Genomic DNA, 26,656 nt, shown 5'->3' with positions numbered 1-26,656 from the left:
ATGCAATCCTATTCTAAACCTATACCAAAAAAGAAAAAAGAACAAAATCAACCAAACCAGGATGCACCCAGCCGGCTAACCTTTCTATTCTGTTAATGCCACAATTAACGTTCCACAAAAGTAACTTCTATTTTATGAATGCTCCACACGCATTGCAAGGCGCTTCTTCACTTCTCCTTTGATTTCTGATCCAGTACAGGGTTACGTGCATCCTGATAAAAAATAACTCTAGATCGAACTTGCTATTATCATCATACATTATTCCACACCAAATCGAGAAAAATAAATAGAAGTCAATTCAGGAAGGCCGACAAACATAACTCATACCATCACAACGTTCAGTTTCCAAATCCTTAGTAACAGCCATTCTAGCTATTATTTCCTATTCGCGTTCGAATCTGTTACCGCCCTTTTCAAACAAATCACTCTATCCATTGCCTTCAGCATAAGATTCATTAGCATGATGTCAGTAACTTCCCATTCCAGATAAAATCTCATTCCAGCATTGTAACCATGTCCTCCAGCACAACTCTAATGTAGGATGACTATTTTTTAGGTTACATAATACAACTTAATAAAATGTATAGTATGCTTTTCAATTGAGGAAAATTAATAATTCACATATCACAACAAATTAATTCAACAACATGTAAATACTAGAAATTAAGACATTGATAATGAGTGCAACAACAACAACAAGCATTTGTCCCACTACGTGGGGTCGGCTACATGAATCATTTTTCTCCACTGTGTTCTGTCAAGGGTCAAATTCTCATCTAAATCTAATAAAGAAAGCTAAATTCTAATATTATCTAACCAAATCTTTTTAGGTCTACCTCTATCTTTCTTAACATAAGTCAAATCTATACATCTACTATCTTAATCGGGTCATCGGAAGGCTGCAGTTTTATGTGACCAAACCAGCTAAGGCGACTCTCTCTAATCTTATCTTCCACTGGAGCTACTCCAACCTTTTCACGTATATGCTCATTTCATATCTTATCTCTACGGGTAAAGCCACTCATCCGCCTGAACATCCTCATCTCTGCTACACTTAACTTCGTATTATGCTTCTCTTTTAATGGCCAACATTAGACACCATAAAGCATTGCACGTCTCACCACCATCTTATAGAATTTTCCCTTATGTTTGAGGAGGTACTTTTCTATCACACAACAAGCCCGATGCATTCCTCCACCTTAACCATCCAACTTGAATTCTATTGATAATATCCCCATCTATTTCACCATCACTATGAACAATAGATCCAAGACATGTAAAACGTGTACTCTTATTAATGACTTGATCGCTCAAAGTCGCAATCCCTCACTAGGTCTATTACTACTAAAATTACACCAAATATTCAGTTCTAGATCTGCTCAAGTGAAAACCTTTAGACTCTAAGGTTGACCTCCATAATTCAAGTTTACCTTCAACTCCCTCTCTAGTCTAATCAACAAGAAGAATATCAATATATCATCAACAAAAAGCATACACCAAGGTACATCCTCTTGCAAATGTCTAGTGAGAACATCCATGACTAAAGCAAAAAGATATGGGCTTAAGGCTGATCCATGATGTAATCCAACCGAAATAGGAAAATACTTGGTCAACCCACTTTGTGTTTGAACACAAGTAATAGCTCCTGCATACATATCTTTAATGATTTGAATATAAGCATTATTAACTCTTTTTTTTCAAGAACTCTCCATAGCACTTCTCTTGGAACTTTATCATATGCTTTCTCTAAATCAACAAATTGATAATGAGTGATAAAAAAATATTTGAGAATTTTAACAGCATATTGAGAAGAAATAAGATCAACAAGCAAATTGAATTAACTTCTACAAATCAAAATTTCAATGCCACTATTTGATCAAAATCAAGAGCACTAAACATTCCAAAATTAAATTATATCAATAAAAAGAACAAGGACCAAAATTACCAAATAAAGAAAAAATCTGGCCTCAGAGCAATACCAAGGAGATGACTTCCCCTGGAATCAGGTGGTCACACTTGTCCCACAATTGAAAGAGTCGCACATCCAACTTACACTCATAAGATTGAAACTAAGAAAAAAAAGTCTTATTCATGCCATGTCTTACAACAATTATTTATAAAATCATCAAAATATAGGCCAGCAAATAATGTCAGCATAGGAAAAATCTCAATTTTAGTTGAACATAATTCAAAAAGGAATTCCCGATTTAATTTACCTTCCATAATGGACTTCTACACACAGCACCACCTAAATTTAGAATAAGCTAAAGATAATTCCAAAACACTGCACAATCCACAAATGCAGAAAGCGTGCCACCGCCCGTGTGGATTCACACGGAACTTGCAAGGAAGTTTTCCTACATGAGATTGTCCCGTGCATGACACTTATTCTGCGTAGCAACTTCTTCGTGTGAACCTCGTGAGTTATTTATTTTTTACAATCAAAGCATTTCTTTCATTATCAATAATATTTATTTTTTCTTTTGTCATTGTTAAGTTTTTCTTCTAAGTATATGTATATGATCTTATACTTCATCAAATGATGAATTTAGAATAAAGAATTACAAATTATATATTTAATATTAAAATATTATAAAATTTATTCTATCTACAGCATACTATGTCTTACTTTTTACAATTATGTAATATTGTCATGTCCTTGCCATGTCGTTCCCTTGTCCATGCTTCATAGCATGTGACATGTCTGTGGCATAACATGTCCATATGGCCATATTGCTGGATCATAACCACCACATCATCCCAAAACCGTATACCCCAAACAACCCACCTTCTAGACTCCAAGTATTGCAAGTCACACGCTCCCAACAACCCACCACCAGCTCCAAACAAACTTTTGTGGAAATTAACCAAAACTATTAAAATTGAAATTCTGTAAACAAAATAAACAAGTTTAAAGCTAGAAAGCCCAATCAGCCATATCACTAACTTGTCATCAAATAAAGAAATGACAGAAAATAAACCAACTAATGAAATGGAAAAAAAAAATAATTTGTGATGTTTTTGACAAAAATAAATGAGAGTTTTCATTAAGCTCCTTCCAACATGGTCCGAAAAAAGCATACATAATTAATATCGTGGAAGCAAGTACTAACACATCATTCATCATTAGAATGCACATTTTTTCCCAATAGAAAGATTTCATCAAAAACAGAGACTTCAAATATAAATGAAAGACAATATTTACCAATTTAAGGTTTTAAATATATAGGAATTTAATGATGAAATATTCAAAGCAGTTTTACAGCATTAAAGTTGGCCAAAACTAAGTAATTCTCTTCTGAGCGTTGTGTTGTTTCTTACAAAATAAAAATATCACTATCCATAGCGATGAATAACAGCTCCGCCAGTGTGTTCTTCATCCGCGTACAAACACATGGATCTAATTTATGGATTTTCCTCAGGTATTTACGGTACAAATCAGAATAACGGTAGTAATATTAGGATAACCAAATTACATATTAGTAAGTACTATTCTCAAATCTGAAGCGTGAATGTGGAACATAATGAGGACACCAAAAAAAACTACTGCCTCATATTGAGGGTGGTCGATTAAAAAAGAGTGAGATCAAAGCTCTATAAACTACATAATGCTCTGCCAGAATTGATCGGAAAATTAATTTAAAGAAACATGCCACCTGTCTAAATTAGAAGTTTGAGAAGCAAGGATGTGAATGTGGACATCCTCCAAAAGCCTCAAGTTCTTTCCCATTGTCGAATTCTTTCCCAGCCATCCACCAAACCTATTGAAGTTTCTTTCTCCCTGCAAGATAAAAAAATATAGAAATGAAAATCTACTTAATCAAGTGATCATAAAATGATAGCGATTGTAGAACTGTTTAGTTCTTATTCTACTAAGCGGAGTGTCATTCGGCTATTAAGCTAATCAAGCTCCTATGTGTAAATTATGATGCCCAGTCAATAGAAGAAGTTAAAACACTGTTTTCTTACTTCGTATCAATCCAACCACGTAACACTAAATGACTACTACGAGGAGACATATACTGCGTAGTAAAATACAGTTCAATAAGATAATTGAACACATTTTGTTCGTCTCCTGTTCAGCTGTCTAATCAAACATGTCATCGTTTTTCCATTGCATACATGATGTCAGCATCTCCATGCCAACTTCATGTGCACCAATAAATTTATTATATATAGGGCATTTTTTGGAAAAGAATCAAAGTAGGATTAACCCAATTCAAACCCTGATCAACACGATACAGTTTATAAGACCGTGGAAACATAATTTAATTCAGGATGATTCGGTGATCCCAACGAAATGCACACTCAAAGAAACTGAATTATGACAAAATTTCTGATAATTAAAATCGGGAAACAGTGGGATATAAAACATTTCAATTGCTAAATATGCATATTAGATTTAACTATGACAAAAGGAACCAAAATACAAGCCCGATTACTAGCCTGGAAACCTCCGCGAGAGATTAATCCCGGATGAATAATAGTAGGAAACAATCAAAGATTTAGCACAAGCTGACTGGTGTACGACATGAATTTTGGTTCAAGTTTGACTTCAAAAGTAATAACTCAACTGCCTAGTCAAATATACCCACAGCAGTCAAGGTTAATTCACATTAGGCTTCCACATGAAGATTTGAAATTTGGCCAACATTTTTGGCTTTTTCCCATAAAAACCAATCAAAGGTTTACCAAAATCTGACAGTCTGGAATCATTTTTGGTTGATGTTTGACTTTAAAAAATAAAAAAATAAAATAAGCTAAACTAACTGCTCACTCGAATACAGCCACAACAGTCGAGGTTCGTTCACTTTCGCATAAAGATTTGAAATCTGACCAACCTTATGACTTTTCCCATGCCCATTGGATGGAATAGAATGATAACATTTGCTTGTGTTTCCATTCATTGTCAAATTCTTGATTGAAATGATCAGCATTCAAAAGAAAAAAAATATATTAGATTCGTATTTGTTCACATTTACAATTATTGCTAAGGTCCAACCAAAGTTGACTAGGGCCTTATGTCTGGTCATATATATATATAAACATGATGTAAATAGGTCGGCTTCATTAACCTGACTCAGATCCAACAAACCTCTAAATGCCTAGGTGTTATCCCGGATCAACAACAAACTAGATTCTAAGCCAAGATTAGCAGACAAAATTCTAGTAGCCAAACACAAAAAGATGATTGGCCACTAACAACAAACTAAAACATTGATGCCAAATAAAAAATATATCTCAGTAAATACTTAAAAAATACAACTATTGCCAGAATCCTCTCAAAGCAGAATTTAGGGAGAGATTGATATATGCAAGCTTTAATGTTGCGTTACCAAAAGAATCCATGCCTCCATAACACAATCGAGGAAAACAAAGTAGAGCTCCAAGCCCACCCTCAAGTTAAATATTATAAAGGATGAATTGCTCTATATCCAAGAGTTTATCTACATCTATTTTTTATCCCTATCATTTTCAAAAAATGCCATCAGTCCTTTTCAAAAAAATAAATTTTATTTTTAATCTTATCATTTCCTGTCTCTTTTTTTCTTCAAACTAATTATTTCTATAAGCATATGATTACCGAAAAACTAAATATGATTGTCACCAGCTGTCTATCAATATCAAATTTTCTTGATGTGGCTATTGTCTGAAGTCATTTGGTTATTGAAAAATTATATGAGATTAAAACCAAACATAGAGCAGTAATAGTATCTAAAAAAGCAATAATCAAATTTCTTTGAGCAATAAGCCGATTCAGAAAGGGACTCAGCGTGGATAGAAGCTTTAGATCCAGGATTTCATGTGCGGTGAATGACAAAGATGCATTTGGCAATAAAAATAAATATTTGACAAAATTTAAGAATAAAATTTAATAGCATTAAAAATAAATAAATACAAGAAAGTCAAAGGATTAAAAAATAAACAGTAATCATCCATAAAACCTTAGGTTAAGGTCCCATATCACAAAAGATTTATTGGCTTTGACTAATTATCCATCTTTTAAGTCTAAAACGAATACTTTAAACAAACTATAGAGTGAAAATAACATAATAATTTAAACATTATTATAACTGTTAAATTCAAAAAATTGGAGAGGAAAAGGTTTTAATTTTATTATACAAAACTATCCCTATATATAGATCAATACATAATATATTAATAAAGAAACAAATAATTACATAATCATACATAATTGCTCTAATATAATCCTTCCTAAATCAGCCACCCAAATACGAAAGGAGATCGGTGTGATCCAAGGGAGCCTCCCACAGATTCCTATCCTGGCCGTGGGACGACTGGGATTTAACAGAGATCGGCATGATCAAGGTGAGCTTCCCACGAATTTCCATCCTAGCTGTTGGATCAAGTGTCAAGGGACGGTTGGGATTTTTAACACTCCCCCTCAAGCTGTGGAATACAGATCTATCATTCCCAGCTTGGTAATTAGTCCAAAAAAAGTAGAGTTATCAAGTCCCTTGGTGCATCATACAGTCCTTCATTTGGTCAAAGCTTTGGGAGGAATTAACTTCAAACATTATTGCGGTAAAGGATAACGATGAAGCCTATCTCATCAAGCCTGCAAGGTGCAGTGCAGCAATGAAAGTTGCGTTGAAGAATAGTCCTCAAGATACCAGAAAGGGCAATAAAGGCTGGTGGTGGGAAAGCATGGAAAGTGGATTAATTATCTTTCGAGTTTGTTTCCCTGTCGGTTCTCAAGGGTAAGTCAGCAATGAAGACACGGCAGTAAAAAAGAAAAAATAATATTGTTTTTAAGGTTGTGGTAAGCCAAGGACAGGAGCAGAAACACGCGTCTCAAGCAACTCAGCATGCAGAACTCCTCGTTCCGAGTGGTCTGACTCCACCTGAACAGACTCCTGTTCGATCAACCAGTACATGCGCACGCAAGGCCTCTGATCCATCTAGTTTGATTGTAGGAGGGAGTGCAGGTCTTGCACTCTTGCTTATCCCAGCTAACGCTTGAGAGAGAACTCTTGGCTTTTTTCGACACACGTAGGAGGAGGTCCTCCGCTCGCTTCTACTCGGTTGACTCTGAACGTCGCATGCAAGAGGAGCCCTCCAGCTCGATCTCCCCTCGATCTTGGATGCACGAAGGTCCTCAGAATTCCGACAATGAAGGATGGTGGTGGGAATCTATATTTGTAATAATTCTGACAATGAAGACAGGTTGAAGGACCAGTATTTCTCATAATTCCAACAATGAATGTCGGTAGTGGGAAACTGTATTCCTCAACATTCCGACAATGAAGGCCGATGGAAGGACCAATATTTCTCAGAATTTTGACAATGAAGGCCGATAGTGGGAACCCGTATTCCTCAAAATTCTGGCCGATTGAAGGATTAATATTCCTCAGAATTCCGACAATGAAGGCCGGTGGTGGGAACATGTGGCAAAGTGTATGCCGACAGGATTTGATGCAAATGCGGAGGACGCGAGAAATTTTGGGGGCAGAGGAACAAGACAAAAGCTATCCAGACGCACGTACCTGCTCGGTCCGGAAGCACGTACCTGATCCCATGAAGTTGCACGGTCTCTCGTCCCGATGTAGGCTCTTAATTGGCTCCTCTCGGTTCTGCCCCTGTACACACTAGAGGAACAAGCTTTAGGGACACACAATCTCGCTTGGTTTCGCCCTAGACACAAGCGCAAAATTTTCTAGCCGCACGCCTCTCTCATCCTATTTGGTTGCACACGAGAGGGGTTCACAGGACGTTCATCTCTCTTGATTGAACGCAAAAACTGCAGGGTTCTCGCTCGACTCCTCTAAACGAGACGCACAAGACGTTTGTCTCTCTCGATCGAATGCAGATACTGCAAGATGAAGCACTCTCTTTCCTCTCGGTTGAACGTACGCAGGAATGAACAAGCCAGGAACTCGCTCCCTTTCCTTTCTGAAGGGAAGGTGGGGCCTTCCCTTCAGAAAGTTCAGTGGTAAAAAAATCTCATAATTCCAGCCAAGGCAATGAAGGCTCTGATACCATGTTAAATTCAGAGAATTGGAGAGGGAAAAAGCTTTAATTTTATTATATAAAATTATCCCTATTTATATATCTATATAAGATATCTTAATAAATAAACAAATAATTACAGAATCATGTATAATTGCCATAATATAATCCTTCCTAAATCAGCCACCCAAATATGGAAGGAGATTGATGTGATCTAGGTGAGCCTCCCACTGATTCCTATCCTGGCCTTGGGATCAAGTGTCAAGGGACAGTTGGGATTTAACAAAGATCAACATGATCCAGGTGAGCCTCCCACGGATTCCCATTCTGGTCATTGGATCAATTGTCAAGGGACGGCCGGGGCTTTTAACAATAACATTATGATATCCAAGCCTTTAAGAAAGGCCATAGGCCTTAATAGCATAAATTTTCTTTCATCTTTTACTTAGTTTATGAAAGGTTTAAACAGCTTATGCTATTTTGTCATATTAAATCAGGAACTGGTAAGTACTTTTGAAATAACAATTTTCAGAGAGTAAGCAGGCATTCCTCAGTTTGATAAATTTACTCTCTAAAAACAGAGACAACCAAACAGGAAATATAAAGATAAAGCAAAGGTTTCTTTAATGCACCATGCAAACGCATTATACCTAATCCATAGTCTGAAGCTAAACATGAGCAGACACAATAGCCTACAAATAAGCCCAGACAAGAGTATGAAGAAGAGTCTTAATCTTAATTAAAATATAATATGAATTTATTTGCATTTGAGTATAAGCCCAAGTCACATAATTTCATACCTGTTAGAGATGTTATGTTATTTGAGCAACCTAAAAAAATAACCATGAGGAATTGCAAGACAATAGGGTTGCAAATGAACAAATAAAGAAATGGCGTTCCATTCATTTATGATCATGAATAATATCATTTACAGCGAACAAGATCATCAAGAAGCTAGATTAAGACATGATAATATACTCATTCAAGATTTAATTACAAATTTATTTAATGCATGATTATTTGGGAGTCTTATTATTTTATATTTTATTTTGTTGTTGTTCATAAAATAGAATTATTTATGCTCTTTCAAATGTTAGTTTATTTAGTAGTTCATTCTATCAAAGTCTCATTTTTAAGTTCAATAGTCTACTCATTAATAGGTTTGATGATGCTTATTCAATTAACTAACAAGCTACTTCATAATATTGCTCATTAATAGGCTCATTTGATAAGCTAACGAGCCCAGCTCAAAACAAGCACAAACAACTATAATTTTAAACAAGCCGAGCTTGAATACTACTACAAATACTCGGAACGAGTTCGGGATGGAGCCCAAACAAGATTTTGGAAAATTATCTCAAGTTCGTAAAAGTGTTTGCTCGACTTGGTTCATTTGCAACCCTAAATGACAAGATTCATGTAAGGAGAGTTATATTGAATTTATTTTTGTTCTGAATTTTAATATTCACATAACCTCAAAGTGCAACCTAAACCATAATGATAAATAGATTATTTATTTATTTTTTTATTTTTGCTAAAGACTTCTCAAAGTTGGATGGTTAATATTTTTGGATTACTACTAATAAAAAAGGCCATTGCGCCAACAGTTCTTTGCACATACTTGTTCTAGATCCTAGAGAATTTCTATTACTCTTGAAAGATTCCTAAGCATTAAGTATACATATTGTGTTTCCTTCAACCACACTTCACTACATCAACCCTACAAGCATCATTTCGGATCCTATAGATGAGTTGGTTGATAATTGTAGGAATGAGATTGTATTGCATGATGAGATTTGAACGATATAATGGTAGTTTATCATAATGCTCCATATTATATTAAAAGATACTGTATCTTAGCTTTTTTATTTATCTTCTATACTTTTTGTACTCCGCTTACAAAATACTACACACCATAGTCTCAATAATTTTAAAAATGCAACCTAATTTTTCAAATCAACTCACCTATCTGATATAGTCATCTTCATTTATATCTTTTATCTCCTTAAGACCTAAATTCCCTTTCTAACTTTGCCCAAGTCATCATAAATGTCACACGACTTGAATGAAACTAAAATTATTATGTTATGACTATTACTTTTAATTGAGAATTGTGATTTTCATATTTGTGCTGGCTAGGATCTCCGTTCAAGTAGTAAGCTTGCTATTATAATTAACCCTATCATATCATTTTGAATTTCATTTTAATGAAATAATTATTGTCGTCATGATATTCTGGTATGTCCTATTCCCCGCTTAAAATAGTGTTATATTTTCTTTTTCCTCTAAATGATTTAGAGTTTTGTCTGAAACTATGGTTATCTTTTTACCCCTTGTTCAGCATATCTATTTCTTCCTTTCTTTTTGTTGTGGCCTTCATCATTTGGTATGAAAATAACTCTTTTTTTTTTTTTTCTAACCAAGTCTTTTTAGGTCTACCTCTACCTTTCTTAACATAAGTCAAATCTAATACCTCTACTTTCCTAACCAGGTCATCGGAAGTCCACTGTTTTATGTGACCAAACCATCTAAGACGACTCTCTATGATCTTATCTTCCATTGGAGCTACTCCAACCTTTTCATGTATATGCTCATTTTGTATCTTATCTCTAAGGGTAAAGCCACTCATCCGCCTAAGCATTCTCATCTCTGCATCACTTAACTTAGTATTATGCTCCTCTTGTAATGGTCAACATTCGACATCATAAAGCATTGCAGGTCTCACCACCATCTTATAGAATTTTCCCTTAAGTTTACGGGGGACTTTTCTATCACACAACAAGCCCGATGCATTCCTCCACTTCAACGATTCAACTTGAATTCTGCTGATAATTTCCCCATCTATTTCACAATCACTCTGAACAATAGATCCAAGATATCTAAAACGTGTACTCTTATTAATGACTTGCTAGCCCAAAGTCACAATCCCCTCACGAGGTCTATTACTACTAAAATTACACTCTATATATTCAGTTTTAGATCTACTCAAGCAAAAGCATTTAGACTCTAAAGTTGACCTCCATAATTCAAGTTTACCTTCAACCCCCTCTCTATTCTAATCAACAGGAAGAATATCATCAACAAAAAGCATACACCAAGGTACATCCTCTTGCAAATGTCTAGTGAGAACATCCATGACTAAAGCAAAAAGATATGGGCTTAAGGCTGATTCTTGATGCAATCCAACTGAAATAGGAAAATACTTGGTCAAACCACTTTGTGTTTGAACACAATAGCTCCTGCATACATATCTTTAATGATTTGAATTATAAGTGTTATTAACTCATTTCTTTTCAAGAACTCTGCATAGCACTTCTCTTGGAACTTTATCATATGCTTTCTAAATCAAGAAATTGATAATGAATGATAAAAAATATTTGAGAATTTTAACAGCATATTGAGAAGAAATAAGATCAACAAGCAAAATGAATTAATTTATACAAATCAAATTTTCAATGCCACAATTTGATCAAAATCAAGAGCACTAAACATTCCAAAATTAAATTACATCAATAAAAAGAACAAGGACCAAAATTACCAAAGAAAGAAAAAATCCGGCCTCACATCAATACCAAGGCGTTGACTTCCCCTGGAATCAGGCAGTCACACTTGTCCCACGATTGAAAGAGTCGCACATCAAACTTACACTCATAAGATTGAAACTAGAAAAAAAGTCTTATTCATGCCATGTCTTACAACAACTATTTATAAAATCATCAAAAAATAGGCCAGCAAATAAAGTCAGCATAGGATCAATCTCAATTTTAGTTGAACTTAATTCAAAAAGGAATTCCCAATTTAATTTAACTTCCATAATGCAATAAACTAGCTACAATCACAATTTTAAATTTTTTAATGCTAACAAGCCAATCCAACTATAATGCTAGTGCCACCCAACCAGTCACCTCAAACGTAATTGAAAATGGACTTCTAGCACCACCTAAATTTAAAATAAGCTAAAGATAATTCCAAAACAATGCACCATCCTCAAATGCAGAAAGACTACAAGCTGCCCCCCATTTAAGGCTATTTCTTCTTCAATTGAATTTAAGGTATTTAATAAATTTAAAAATATTTCTTATTTTATGAGCAATTCAAATAAATTTACTAATATATGAATTAATTTCATATTTATTTAACTCGTGCAAACACTTAGAGTATTTTTGTTTTTTAAGATATAATATCGTTACATGAAAGGACCCAAGGCTCTTTCTGGTTAAAAAGAAAATTTTGTACCTACAATTTTAGTAGTTCAAGCATCATAATTTATGATTTATAACACATCATCCTAAAAGAAAAGTTATAATATTGCAATGCTGTGCCCAATATATTAAGTGCCCTATATTTTTAATAATAGACATGTCACCTATGAAGCAATAGACACTTCTAAATACCTTTTGTACCCATGTCATATGTCCATGGGACACATACACAACTCCAACATGCCCCAATATTTCACACATTCTAAAAAGTGTCATGGTCAATTAAGAGTGAAATTCAATTATGAGACACGTAGGACAAAAGTCAGACACCAACCTACAAACAAATCCAGCGTAGCATATTATGGAGAATATAATGTGCTTGTGCAAACCTAGTGAAATATAACATGACAAAACTGACAGTCTATTGTAGCACAGTCATCCCTACCTTTTGTTCTACCAATGAGAGACGATAATTTCTCATTGCCTCTTCGTCTACCAACGAGAGATGAGCGACTCTTGATTTTAATGGAGAGTCTTTGTGAGCACCCGAGTCGCTCGGCGCTCAACTTCAACGAGTAATAGCTTCCTGCGCACAAGTAATTTACTTGATGTTTGAATTCAAAGGGTGATGGACTCTTCAAGTGAATCCTTCACACAGAACTTGCAAGGAAGTTTTCCTACATGACATTGTCCCATGCATGACACTTATTCTGCGTAGCAACTTCTTCGTGCGACCCTCGTGAGTTATTTATTTTTTTACAATCAAAGCATTTCTTTCATTATCAATAATATTTATTTTTTCTTTTGTCATTGTTAAGTTTTTCTTGTAAGTATATGTATATATGATCTTATACTTCATCAGATGATGACTTTAACATAAAGCACTACAAATTATATATTTAATATTAAAATATTATAAAACTTATTCTATCTACAGCATGCTATGTCTTACTTTTTTTACAATTATGTAATGTTATGTCCTTGTCGTGTCGTTCCCTTGTCCATGCTTCATAGCATGTGACGTGTCTGTGGCATATCATGTCCCAATGGCCATATTGGTGGATCATAACCACCACATTATCCCAAAACCGTATACCCGAAACAACCCAACTTATAGACTCCAAGTATTGCAAATCATACGCTCCCAACAACCCACCACAAGCTCCAAACAAACTTTTGTGGAAATTAACCAAAACTACTAAAATTGAAATCCTGTAAACAAAATAAACAAGCCTAAAGCAAGAAAGCCCAATCAGCCATATCACTAACTTGTCATCAAATAAAGAAATGACAGAAAAAATAAAACAACTTATGAAAAGGAAAAAAACAAATTTGTGATGTTTTTGACAAAAATAAATGAGAGTTTCATTAAGCTCCTTCCAACATGGTCCGAAAAAAGCATACATAATTAATATCGTGGAAGCAAACACAAACACATAATTCATCAATGGAATGCACATTTTTCCCCAATAGGAAGATTTCTTCAAAAAAAGAGACTTCAAATAGAAATGAAAGACAATATTTACCAATTTAAGGTTTTAAATATATAGAAATTTAATGATTAAATAATCAAAGCAGTTTTACATCATTAAAGTTGGCCAGAACTAAGTAATTCTCTGCTGAGCGTTGTGTTGTTTCTTACAAAATAAAAATATCACTACCCATAGCGATGAATAACAGCTCCACCAGTGTGTTCTTCATCGGGACGCAAACACATGGATCTAATTTATGGATTTTCCTCAGGTATTTATGGTACAATCAGAATAACGGTAGTAATATTAGGATAACCAAATTACCAATTAGTAAGTACTATTCTCACATCTAAAGCACAAACACACCAAAAAAAAACTACTGGCTCATATTGAGGGTGGTCGATTAAAAAAGAGTGAGATCAAAACTCTATAAACTACATAATGCTCTGCCAGAATTGATCGGAAAATTAACTTAAAGAAACATGCCACCTGTCTAAATTAGAAGTTTGAGAAGCAAGGATGTGAATTTGGACATCCTCCAAAAGCCTCATGTTCTTTCCCATAGTTGAATTCTTTCCCAGCCATCCACCAAACCTATTGAAGTTTCTTTCTCCCTGCAAGATAAACAAATATAGAAATGAAAATCTACTTAATCAAGTGCTCATAAAATGATATGGATAGTAGAACTGTATAGTTCTTATTCTACTAAGCGGAGTGTCATTCGGCTATTAAAAATAATCAAGCTCCTACGTGTAAATTATGATGCCCAGTCAATATAAGAAGTTAAAAACACTGTTTTCTTACTTTGTATCATTCCAAACCACATAACACCAAATGACTATTACGAGGAGATATATACTGCGTAGTAAAATGCAGTTCCATAAGATAATTGAACACATTTTGTTCGTATCCTGTTCAGCTGTCAAATCAAACAAGTCATCGTTTTTCCATTGCATACATGATGTCAGCATCTCCCTGCCAACTTCATGTGCACCAATAAATTTTATTAATATAGGGATTTTTTTTGGCAAAGAATCAAAGTAGGATTAACCCAATTAAAAACCCTGACTAACACGATAGAGTTTATAAGACCAATGGCAACATAATTTAATTCAGGATGATCCTGTGATCCCAACGAACGACAACAACATCAAGTCTTTGTCCCACTACGTGGGGTCGGCTACATGAATCCTTTTTCGCCATTGTGTTATGTTAATAAAGAAAGATCATTTCTAATATTTTCTAACCAAGTCTTTTAAGGTCTACCTCTACCTTTCTTACCATAAGTCAAATCTAATACCCCAACTTTCCTAACCGGGTCATCGGAAGGCCTCCGTTTAATGTGGCCAAACCATCTAAGGCGACTCTCTCTAATCTTATCTTCCACTGGAGCTACTCCAACCTTTTTACATATATGCTTATTTCGAATCCTATCTCTAAGGATAAAGCCGCTCATCCACCTAAGCATCCTCATCTCTGCAACACTTAAATTTAGTATTATGCTTCTCTTTTAATGGCCAACATTCGGCACCATAAAGCATTGCATGTCTCACCACCAACTTATAGAATTTTCCCTTAAGTTTGAGGGGGACTTTCTATCGCACAACAAGCCCAATCCATTCCTCCACTTCAATCATCCAACTTGAATTCTGCTGATAATATCCCCATCTATTTCACCATCACTCTGAACAAAAGATCCAAGATATCTAAAACGTGTACTCTTATTAATGACTTGATCGCCCAAAGTCGCAACCCCCTCATTAGGTCTATTGCTACTAAAATTACACTTCAATTATTCAATTTTAGATCTACTCAAGCGAAAATCTTTAGACTCTAAGGTTGACCTCCATAATTCAAGTTTACGTTCAACTCCCTCTCTAGTATTATCAAGAAGAAGAATATCATCAGCAAAAAGCATACACCAAGGTACATCCTCTTGCAAATGTCTAGTGAAAACATGCATGACTAAAGCAAAAAGATATGGGCTTAAGGCTGATCCTTGATGTAATCCAACCGAAATAGTAACATACTTGGTCAAACCACCTTGTTTTTTAACACAAGTAATAGTTCATGCATACATATCTTTAATGATTTGAATATAACCATTATTAACTCCTTTCTTTTCAAGAGCTCTCCATAACACTTCTCTTGAAACTTTATCATATGCTTTCTCTAAATTAATAAATATCATATGTAGACCCTCCTTATTCTCTCTATATTTCTCCATCAAACCTCTCAATAAATATATGGGTTCCATAAAAGACCTACCCGACATGAATCCAAATTGATTTTGAGAAACATTAGTATCACAACGCAATCTACGCTCCATAACTCGTTCCCATAGTTTTAAAGTATGACACATTAACATAATTCCACTATAATTCGCACTCCTGTGCATCACCTTTATTCTTAAAAATGGGAATTAACACGCTCATTCTCCACTCATCTGGCATCTTTTTAGTCTTCAAAACAATATTAAAAAGTTTAGCATGCCAAGAAATTCATTCATCTTCTAAGCATTTCCACATCTCTACTAGAATATCATCAGGTCAACCAGCTTTTCCACACTTCATTTTCTTTAAAACCTCTCTAACTTCGATTTTACTAATACACTGATAAAAACAAAAATCTATATTTTCATTTATGGTGCTGAAGCCAGTAAAGTCAATCGTATTTTCACATTCTTCATTAAAAAGATTAGCAAAATATCTCATCCACCTTTGTTGAATATCATCTTCTAGGAAAAGTATTTTTTGATCTTCATCCTTAATACATTTCACTTGAACTAAAATCATTACTACTCCTATCTCTTTGTTTGGCTAACTTATACATATATCTTTCTCTCTCCTTAGTATTTAATCTATTATATAAATCATTAAAAGCTAAGTTCTTTGCATCGCAAATAGCTTTCTTAGAATCCTTACGAGCCTCTTTATAAATTACTCAATTATCAGAATTTTTACATAAAAATCAATTTTTATATCAAATCTTCTTATTTTTTATCTTTTTTTTGCACATTTGGATTCCACCACCAACTTTTTTTACTATTAAGAGTTTTTCGCTTCGAAACTCCAAGGACATCTTTTGCAATATTCTTAATATCACTAGCAACTTTTTTCCACATAACATTAGCATCAACATGCACAGACAAAATCTTAAGATTTAAAATCTTACTCTCAAAAATACTTTTATTAATATTCTTTAAATGCCCCCATCTAATCCTAAAAAATCGTTTAACTTTATTTTTTTTTATTTTCTGCCCCTTTATGCTAAAGTCTAAAACTAATAATCGATGTTTAATACATAAATTTTAACTTAGAATAACTTTACAATCTTTGCAATCTAAACGATCTAATTTTCTTATAAGAAAATAATCAATCTATGTTTTACTATATCCATTTTTATAAGTGATAAGATGCTCATCTCTTTTCTTAAATAAGGTATTAGCTATTAAAAAATCATAAGCTAAAGACAAATCTAATATGATCTTACCACCTTCATTTGTCGTTTCAAACACACGACCACCATGAATACTTTTAAAATCATCTACCTCTCTACCAACATGTCCATTTAAATCTCCTCCAATAAAAATTCTTTCTTCAAGAGGTAACTTTTGTATTAATTCTTCTAATTCATTCCAAAATTTTAATTTCGAACACATATCCAAACCTACTTGATCCCAACGAAATGCACACTAAAAGTAACTAAATTATGACTAAATTTCTGATAATTAAAATCGGGAAACAGTGGGATATTAAACATTTCAATTGCTAAATATGCATATTAGCTTTAACTATGACAAAAGGAACCAAAATACAAGCCCGATTACACCATGGACTAGCCTGGAAACCTCCGAGAGAGATTAGTCCCGCATGAATAATTAATAGTAGAAAATAATCAAAGATTTAGCACAAGCTGACTGGTGTACGACATGAATTTTGGTTCAAGTTTGACTTCAAAAGAAATAACTCAACTACCAAGTTAAATATACCCACAGCAGTCAAGGTTAATTCACATTAGGCTTCCACATGAAGATCTGAAATTTGGCCGAGATTTTTGGCTTTTTCCCATAAGAACCAATCAAAGGTTTACCAAAATCTGACTGTCCGGCATCATTTTTGGTTGATGTTTGACTTTAAAAATAAAAAATAAAAATTGAACTAACTGCTCACTCGAATACAGCCACAACAGTCGAGGTTCGTTCACTTTCGCATAAATATTTGAAATCTGACCAACCTTATGGCTTTTTCCCATGCCCATTGGATGGAATAGAATGGTAACATTATATTGTGTTTCCATTCATTGTCTGAAATGATCAACATTCAAAAGAAGAAAAATGTATTAGATTCGTATTTGTTCACATTTACAATTATTGCTAAGGTCCAACCAAAGTTGACTAGAGCCTTATGTCTGGTCATATATATATATAAACATGATGTAAATAGGTCGGCATCATTTAACCTGACTCAGATCCAACAAACCTCTAAATGCCTAGTGATGTGAATCAAACAAGAATTGCACGGAAATATTTAAAAGGATTACAAAGCTTGCAACTTAAGATGAAGATTTCGTAGGATTAGATTAAAGAACTTTCAATCGCCAATTTTATTGTAGTAAGCAGTTACAATTCAAAAGTTTAAGGCAAATTAAGATAACTCCGAAAGTATCACAAAAAAGCAAATATATTGTAATACAATCCCACGGTTAATATTTAGAAAATTCATTATGAGTTACCATACTCACTCACACTCAAAGTATGACTTTGCGGAGAAAGGCCTTCAGCACACCCAACGATGCCACGAGAACGGTCGCAACGCCAATGGTCTTAATCCACGGAAAGGTCGACGGTGGTGGAGAATGGCACGGGTGGATGATTGTTGATGGTCCACTCGTAGTCCGAGAATTGATCGTCGATGATGTCCACGAGGGTAGGGAGGATTTTGTTCAAGTAATCTTCGACGGTATTGTCAAAACCAAACCCGACATCAAAGAAGGGCGATCGAACGATGTAGATGTCTCTGTAGGCGTCGAGTACGAATCCACTATCAACTTCGGGATCCGCCATGCATCCTTGCCGGAAATGAAAGAGCACCAATAGGGAGAAAGGAGATATGAGGTAATGAGGGAAAGCGCCTGTGGTTTGAGAGCAAGGAAGAGGGAGAAAGGTGACGGCTTGAATAGCAAGGTGGGAGAGGGCCGGCGGCTTCAAAGGGAAGGGCTATGGTTTGGAATCCAATTCTAATAAGTCTCCCAATAAATCTGAAATAAATTTATGATTTAAGGGAATCGAATTAAGATTTGAATTCAAATTCAATTTGGATTGAGGCTAGAATTGGAAACACACAATGGGAGAGCCCATTAATGGGGCCGGCGGTATAGGAGAGAGAGGGAGGGGGTTTTAAAACTAATCCTGAAATTTAATTTCAGGATTTGTAAAATTTGGGGGGGGGGAGTTATTTGAAATCGGATTTTAATTTCAAATAAGATGGGGAATTAGTATGGCATTCAATGGGGAGAATCCCACATGGGGCCGGCGGGTCCAAGAGGGAGAGAGGAGGTGTGGGAGAACCTTATGAGCCTTCCAAATCAGCACATAAGCATTAGGAAAATTTATTATGAAATCCACTGCAATTTGAATTTCAAATTGATTTGGATTTAAGTACTTTCCTAATTAGGATTTGCAATTAAGGAAAGTTTTTGAAATTTGAATTAAGAAATTTCGAAATTTCGGTAATTACTTTCTTTGAAATGAAATTACGAGGGAAGTTATGGTGATGGAAATCATCATCATGAGAGAATTCCCCGGATGGGCCGGCGATGAGATTGGGCTCGGGTGGGGGCGGGTGGTGGAGCCAATGGGGAGGAAAGAAAGGGGCGGGTTGGTGGGGTTAAGTAAACTTTGGGCTTGGAGAAGAGGTAGTATGTGGTGAGCTCGGTGGAGTGGCTTGGACAAGATCCGGCGGGTAGGTGGATGAAAGTAAGAGAAGAAAAACCGGATAGAAATAAGAAGAAGAAAAGACCACGAGCCGTGGACTCTTCCGACGACTGGTGGGCCTTGTAATTGCTCCCTTTGAGCTCTCTCCTTTCTCTAGCTCTCATGCAAGAAGAAGAAACAAGATAAAATTTTCATTCAATAATTCATTATCCTCATTACAATAGAAATGACCTATATATAGGTCTCAACATGAAAGAAGAAACAAAGACTAAATTGCCCTCAGGGCTACAACATGACTCAACTCATAATAGGGGTACAATAGGAAGACTCAAAGAAAATAAAAAGTATAAATATTTAAAAATATAAACTCTGAATCATGGCCGTCGATCTGTGATGCTTACGGCGATACACATATTTGAACCTTTGATCGATGTCCTCATAACCTAGGTGTTATCCCAGATCAACAACAAGCTAGTTTCTAAGCCAAGATTAGCAGACAAAAAATTCTAGTAGCCAAGCACAAAAAGATGATTGGCCGCTAACAACAAACTAAAACATTGATGCCAAATAAAAGATATATCTCAGTAAATACTTAAAAAGAATACAACTATTACCAGAATCCTCTCAAAGCAGAATTTAGGGAGAGATTGATACATGCAAGCTTTAATGTTGCGTTACCAAAAGAATCCATGCCTCCATAACACAATCATAACACAATCTAGGCAAACAAAGTAGAGCTCCAAGCCCACCCTCTAAGTTAAATATTATAAAGGATGAATTGCTCTAAAATCCAAGAGTTTATCTACATCTATTTTTTAGCCCTATCATTTTCAAAAAATGCCATCAGTCCTTTTAAAAAAAAATAAATTTTATTTTTAATCTTATCATGTCCTGTCTCTTTTTTTCTTCAAACTAATTATTTCTATAAGCATATGATTACAGAAAAACTAAATATGATTGTCAACACCTGTCTATCAATATCAAATTTTCTTGATGTGACTATTGTCTAAAGAGTGAAGCCAATTGGTTATTGAAATTTATATGAGATTAAAACCAAACATAGAGCAGTAATAGTATCTAAAGAAGCAATAATCAAATTTCTTTGAGCAATAAGCTGATTCAGAAAGGGACTCAGCGTGGATAGAAGCAATAGATCCAGTGATGGGGACATCGGCAGCGATTTCGACACATGTACCTTCAGGAGATGCCGGAGATCGACGACCACGATCATGACCTGTATTTTCATCTTTTTATGTAGTAGTTTATTTTTATTTTATGTTTTTCCGTTTTTGCCCTTATGGGTATTTGGTAGCTATTGTAGCCCAATGGGCATTTTAGTCTTTTGTTTTTCTTTGTCATTGTGAGGCCTATTTATATGATCATTCTCTTGTAATAGTTAGTTTTGGAGAAATGAAAATTTTATTTTGATGATTCTCTTTGTGAGTTCATGAAGCCTCTAAAGATCTCTTTGTAAGTTCTTGAAGAGGAGTTCGCCGGAGATCTCTTTGTGAGTTCTACCGGTGGCGTGGTGCAAGCCCCTCCTTTTCTTCCCCACCCCGCCGACTCCCTCTTCCTCCCCTATTTTCTTGTCGTCGCCCCCACTGGATTGGCCTGACCGCCGGCCCTCCCTGTCAGCTGCTCCCGGTAGGTTTCCCCATCTCGTCCCTAGCCCAGTTCCTGGGATTGGCCACCGGTTTCTCTCCTCCCCTCATTCAAATTTCAAAGATTGAAATTCCAAGTGGCTTCATGAGGACATAAATTCTTTCCAAAATTAGCACCTTGATTTTGGCCCCAATATTAATTGGATATAATTTGAATGATCAATTCAAATTCCTTCTAATTGATAACTCTTCAAGCCTGGCAACGTTTTATCTCAGAAAACTGAAAATACATTCAGATTTATTTAATTACTAGACTAGTAAGTGGGCCCCACTTGCTTTTAATTTCCAACCATTAATTTTTCATATGGCCGGCCATGCATAGAGCCCCAAATTCCCTCCTTTGTTATTAACTCCTATCCCATTAATCCCTAATTTTCTCCAAAAACCGCTGGCTCCTCATGGTATTAATTTTGGTTCTCAATTTAATTTCCCTCCTAAGCCTAAATTTCAAATTTCAAAAAATTTGAAATTACAAAGTCCAAATTAAAATTAGGAAATCTGAAACGGTTCTAATGTGGAGACTCTTCTTCCGCTGAAGCCTAGACTAGTTGAGCGTATGGAATCCAAAGTTGAAAATTCTCATTATTAAATCGTGGACTCTTGTTTATTGTCGTAGTTTTACAATTATTCTTTGTGTATTCTTGAATTGTTTGGTTGATTGATTGCGCTCTTCTTTGCCTAAGCAAGTTAAAAACTGAGAACTCCAAGGATCAATCTTTTGCTATAAGTGATAATTTTATTTTGGATTATTTTGTTAAAATTGCTCTCTTTAATTTCTTAAAGTAACTCCATCGCATGTACGTTTCACATCATCCAGGCCTTCATGTGCGTGAATAATAAAGATGCATTTGGTAATAAAAATAAATATTTGACAAAATTTAAGCATAAAATTTAATAGCATGAAAAAAATAATACAAAAAAGTCAAAGGATTAAAAAATAAACAGTATTCATTCATAAAACCTTAGGTTAAGGTCCCATATCACAAAAGATTTATTGGCTTTGACTAAATAACCTTTTATCCATCTTTTAAGTCTAAAACGAATCCTTTAAACAAACTATAGACTGAAAATAACATAATAATTTAAACATTATTATAATTGTTAAATTCAAAGAATTTGAGAGGAAAAGGCTTTAGTTTTATTATACAAAACTATCCCTATTTATAGATCTATACATAATATCTTAATAAAGAAACAAATAATTATAAAATCGTGCAAAATTGCCCGGATTTAACAGAGACCGGCGTGATCTAGGAATGCCTCCCACGGATTTTCATCTTAGTCGTTAGATCAAGTGTCAAGGGACGGTTGGGATTTTTAACATTTCCCCTCAAGCTGTGGAATACAGATCTATCATTCCTAGCTTGATAATTAGTCCTAAAAAAGTAGAGTTATCAAATCCCTTGGTGCACCATAGAGTCCTTCATTTGGTCAAAGCTTTGGGATAAATTAACTTCAAACATTGTTGCGGTAAAGGATAGCGATGAAGCCTATCTAAATCAAGCCTGCAAGGTGCAGGGCAGCAATGAAAGTTGCGTTGAACAGTAGTCCTCAAGATACAAGTAATGGCAATAAAGTCTGGTGTTGGGACAACATGAAAAGTGGATTAATTATCCTTCGAGTTCGTCTCCCTGTCGGTTCTCAAGGAAAGGCCGGCAATGAAGACAGGACAATTAAAAAGAAAACAAATTATTGTTTTTTAGGGTTGCGGCAAGCCAAGGACACGAGTAGAAACACGTGTATCAAGATTCAAGCGACTCAGCATGCAGAACTCCTCTTTCCGGGTGGTCTGACTCCACCTGAACAGACTCCTGTTTGATTCGCCAGTACAAGCGCACGCAAGGCCTCTAATCCATCTGGTATGATCGTAGGAGGGAGTGCAGGTCTTGCACTCTTGCTTGTCCCTGCCAACGCTTGAGAGGGAACTCTAGGCTTTTTCCGACACACGCAGAAGTAGGTCCTCCGCTCGCTTCTGCTCAGTCGACTTTGGACGTCGCATGTAAGAGGAGCCCTCCAGCTCGATCTCTCCTTGGTTTTGGGTGCATGAAGGTCCTCAGAATTCCGATAATGAAGGCCGATGGTGAGAACCTATATTCTTTATAATTCCGACAATGAAGGCCGGTAGAAGGACCAGTATTTCTCATAATTCCAGCAATGAAGGCCAGTAGTGAGAACCTGCATTCCTCAAAATTTCGTCAATGAAGGCCGATGGAATGACCAATATCTCTTAGAATTCTGGCCATTAAGGCCGATAGTTGGAACCCGTGTTCCTCAAAATTCCGGTCGATGGAAGGAAAAATATTCCTCAGAATTTCGGCAATGAAGGCCGGTGGTGGGAACATGTGGCGGAGTGTATGCCGACAGGATTTGATGAGGATGCAAAAGATGCGAGAAATTTCGGGGGCCAGAGGAACAAGACAAAAGCTATCCAAACGCACGCATCTGCTCGGTCCGGAAGCACAGTCTCTCATCCCATGAAGTTGCACGCTCTCGTCTAGACGCAAGCTCTTAATTGGCTCCTCTCGATTCCGCCCCTGCGCACACAAGAGGAACAAGCTTTAGGGTCGCACGATCTCACTTGGTTTGGCCCCAGACACAAGCGCAAAATTTTATGGTTGCACGCCTCTCTCATCCTGCTCAGTCGCACGCGAGAGGGGTTCACCAGATGTTCATCTCTCTTGATTGAATGCAAAGACCGCGGGATTCTTGATCGACTCCTCCAAACGAGACGCATGAGATGTTTGCCTCTCTCGATCGAACATATATATATATATATTATCTTAATAAAGAAACAAATAATTACAGAATCATGATTTTGTGTAATTGCCCTAATAAAATCCTTCCTAAATCAGCCCCCCAAATATGGAATGAGATTGGTGTGATCCAGGTGAGCCTCACACAAATTCTTATCCTGGCGTTGGGATCAAGTGTCAAGGGATGGCTATGATTTAAGAGAGATCAGCGTGATCCAGGTGAGCCTCCCACGGATTCCCATCCTGGCCGTTAGATCAAGTGTCAATGGATGGCTGAGATTTTAACAATAACATTATGATATCCAAGCCTTTCAGAAAGGCCATAGGCCTTACTAGCATAAATTTTCCTTCATCTTTTACTTATAGTTTATGAAAGGTTTAAACAGCTTATGCTATTTTATCATATTAAATCAGGAACTGGAAAGTACTTTTGAAAGAACAATTTTCAGAGAGTAAGCAGGCATTCTTCAATTTGATAAATTTACTCTCTAAAAACAGAGAAAACCAAACATGAAATATAACGATAAAGCAAAGGTTTCACTAATGCACCATGCAAACGCATTATACCTAATCCATAGGTTCAACATCTTGTAGAATTTCAGCACACAATTTGTCCGTTTTATCACCGGGACCAACTTATCTTCCTTTCCTTTCTCCCAAAAATTGATTGGATTTGAAAGAGTATTAAAAGAATATCAATGGAAGCACAAATAGATCAGCTTGCCTATTTAATAACAGAACATGCACTAAACAAAAAAGTACAGAATATGCATTGTATTTTCATGCGGTATATACATGGAATAGGAGAACATTCCTTGTAACAATAAAAATAAATTATTGCTAAGGAAGAAAGCTCGTATTTTTTGCATTAATAATCACCATCTTTGGCAGCAATCTAATTCTTTTTTTTCCACTAGTAAGTCATGCTTTTAATTTAAAACACTCGCAAGGCACAAATTACGATAGCTGCCACATGCAATTTTTTTACTGAAGGATTCAGCTCATAATATGACGGCTCCTACTTGATGGTATACTTTTGTTTTCACTGACACAAAGACACAAGCAAAATATTTCAGAAATTATATCTGTACATTTAATAAGACTTCAACTCAACCCTTAAATACAGACTAAACTAAAAATATGAAATCTGATACTTAACTAGTGACCTTGCTGCAAACAATAATAATGTGCCAAATGAATTCCCTCAAATCAAATCTCTCTCTCTCATTGAGTGGGGTAAGGCAAGTAAGCATTCATTCCACAGGGGATGCCTCAAAAAGCTAAAACCACTGGCGATGTAAGAAAGGATTTCCTCCCTCGTCTTTCTCAACCTTGCACGCAAGCTTGCAGACTCGCAAAATAAGCAATATGGTGTAATCTAGTAATGAAACTCCCTCTATCCTTCATTCTCTCCATATACTGTCCCCTCAATCTCACAGCCTCTCCCATACACATAACGGTCACCCATGCCGGAATGATACAGGACAGGAAGAAAGCATGGAATAATTCAGTCAACAATAAGAAAATAAAAAAGGAGAGTGGGGTGAAGTTAAATAGGATGCACTACAATGGAGGCCACTCCAAATAAGCAGAATACAGGGGATTAGGAGGATGACAATAAATGATTTTTTAACAAAGTTAGCCCATTAGTAAATCTTGTGTTTGAACATGTGGCATTCTGAAGAAAGAACATCTGCAAAACATTCATAAAACAGTGACAAAAGTTCATTGAAAAATAGGCAAATGTTATTAGTGATAACTTCTTAGCTGTAACCAAAAAGTAACATTATAGCTTTCAAAAAGTAACCAAGAGAGTATGCAGCGTTCAGTCATACTGCAAACAGTTCAATTGCAAAAGAAAGTTAATAAATAAAACACCAGTATTTAGTTGAAGATAAATAGAATCAAAATCAATTTAAGCTTACAGGTTCTAATATTTCCCGATTTCCATGAATTAAAGCAGCCCTGAAGCACAAAAAATATGTAAAGTTAACATCTTATCAATAAAGCAACAACATTTTAAATAAAAAAACAACAAAAAAATGCCTAACATACGGGATTATGGTAGATGCGAAAGAACCTGCTTGGGAAAGCTGCCATTGTCGATATCTTCTAATTTGTACATTAAAAATGTCACCATCCCCAATTGACTCAGCAGCCCGAGCAATCAGGTTCATTCTTTTTAGTCCATTTTCATCCTTTCCAGCTAATGATGGTCGATAATTGATATAGTTTTCCTAGCATTTAAAGAAGCAATGGGATGATAAAGTTTAATTTAATATATTTTCTTGTACATGATCTTTGGAAACATTAAATGCAGACTGGAAAATATTTTTTGTTAACAAAAGCTTGAAACAGGATTTCACAAGTCAGCAAGGATTTGCGGATATGACTTGTGAATTGAACTTTTATTAGACAACAATATCTGAAGAAATATACTTGAACAATAAGAGGCACCAAGTCAGGATCGCTCATGCTCAAATCAATCCTCTCATCCATACGTAATTTTCCACCTTTGAAGTCAAACAGCCTGCAAATTTCATCAAATTTAAGGGAAATAACAATGCAAGTAGAAAGAATATATAGATCATGCTCCTATAACCAAAGTAAAGTAAAGATTCGAATTCTTAAAGTTGCATGCAACAGTAGCATGAGATTTCCC

At 35.5% G+C, this 26,656-nt stretch overlaps 1 protein-coding gene across 1 annotated transcript in view; it reads right to left on the bottom strand.

Annotated features, from left to right (window-relative positions):
• The window catches only part of LOC110108173 (replication factor C subunit 1), a 50,473-nt gene that overhangs the window by 7,372 nt on the left and 16,445 nt on the right, over nt 1–26,656 (bottom strand). Inside the window, exons 13-16 of the mRNA XM_020838693.2 lie at nt 26,434–26,524; nt 26,050–26,231; nt 25,920–25,959; nt 3,657–3,781 (exon numbers count right to left, since the gene is read on the bottom strand). Coding sequence (XP_020694352.1) covers nt 3,657–3,781; nt 25,920–25,959; nt 26,050–26,231; nt 26,434–26,524 — 438 coding nt within the window. The remainder of the gene's footprint in view (nt 1–3,656; nt 3,782–25,919; nt 25,960–26,049; nt 26,232–26,433; nt 26,525–26,656) is intronic.

The sequence above is a fragment of the Dendrobium catenatum genome, unplaced genomic scaffold (genome assembly GCF_001605985.2).
Source record: "Dendrobium catenatum unplaced genomic scaffold, ASM160598v2 fragScaff_scaffold_1574, whole genome shotgun sequence".
NCBI lineage: Eukaryota > Viridiplantae > Streptophyta > Magnoliopsida > Asparagales > Orchidaceae > Dendrobium > Dendrobium catenatum.
This window is presented reverse-complemented; position numbering and strand designations above follow the sequence as displayed.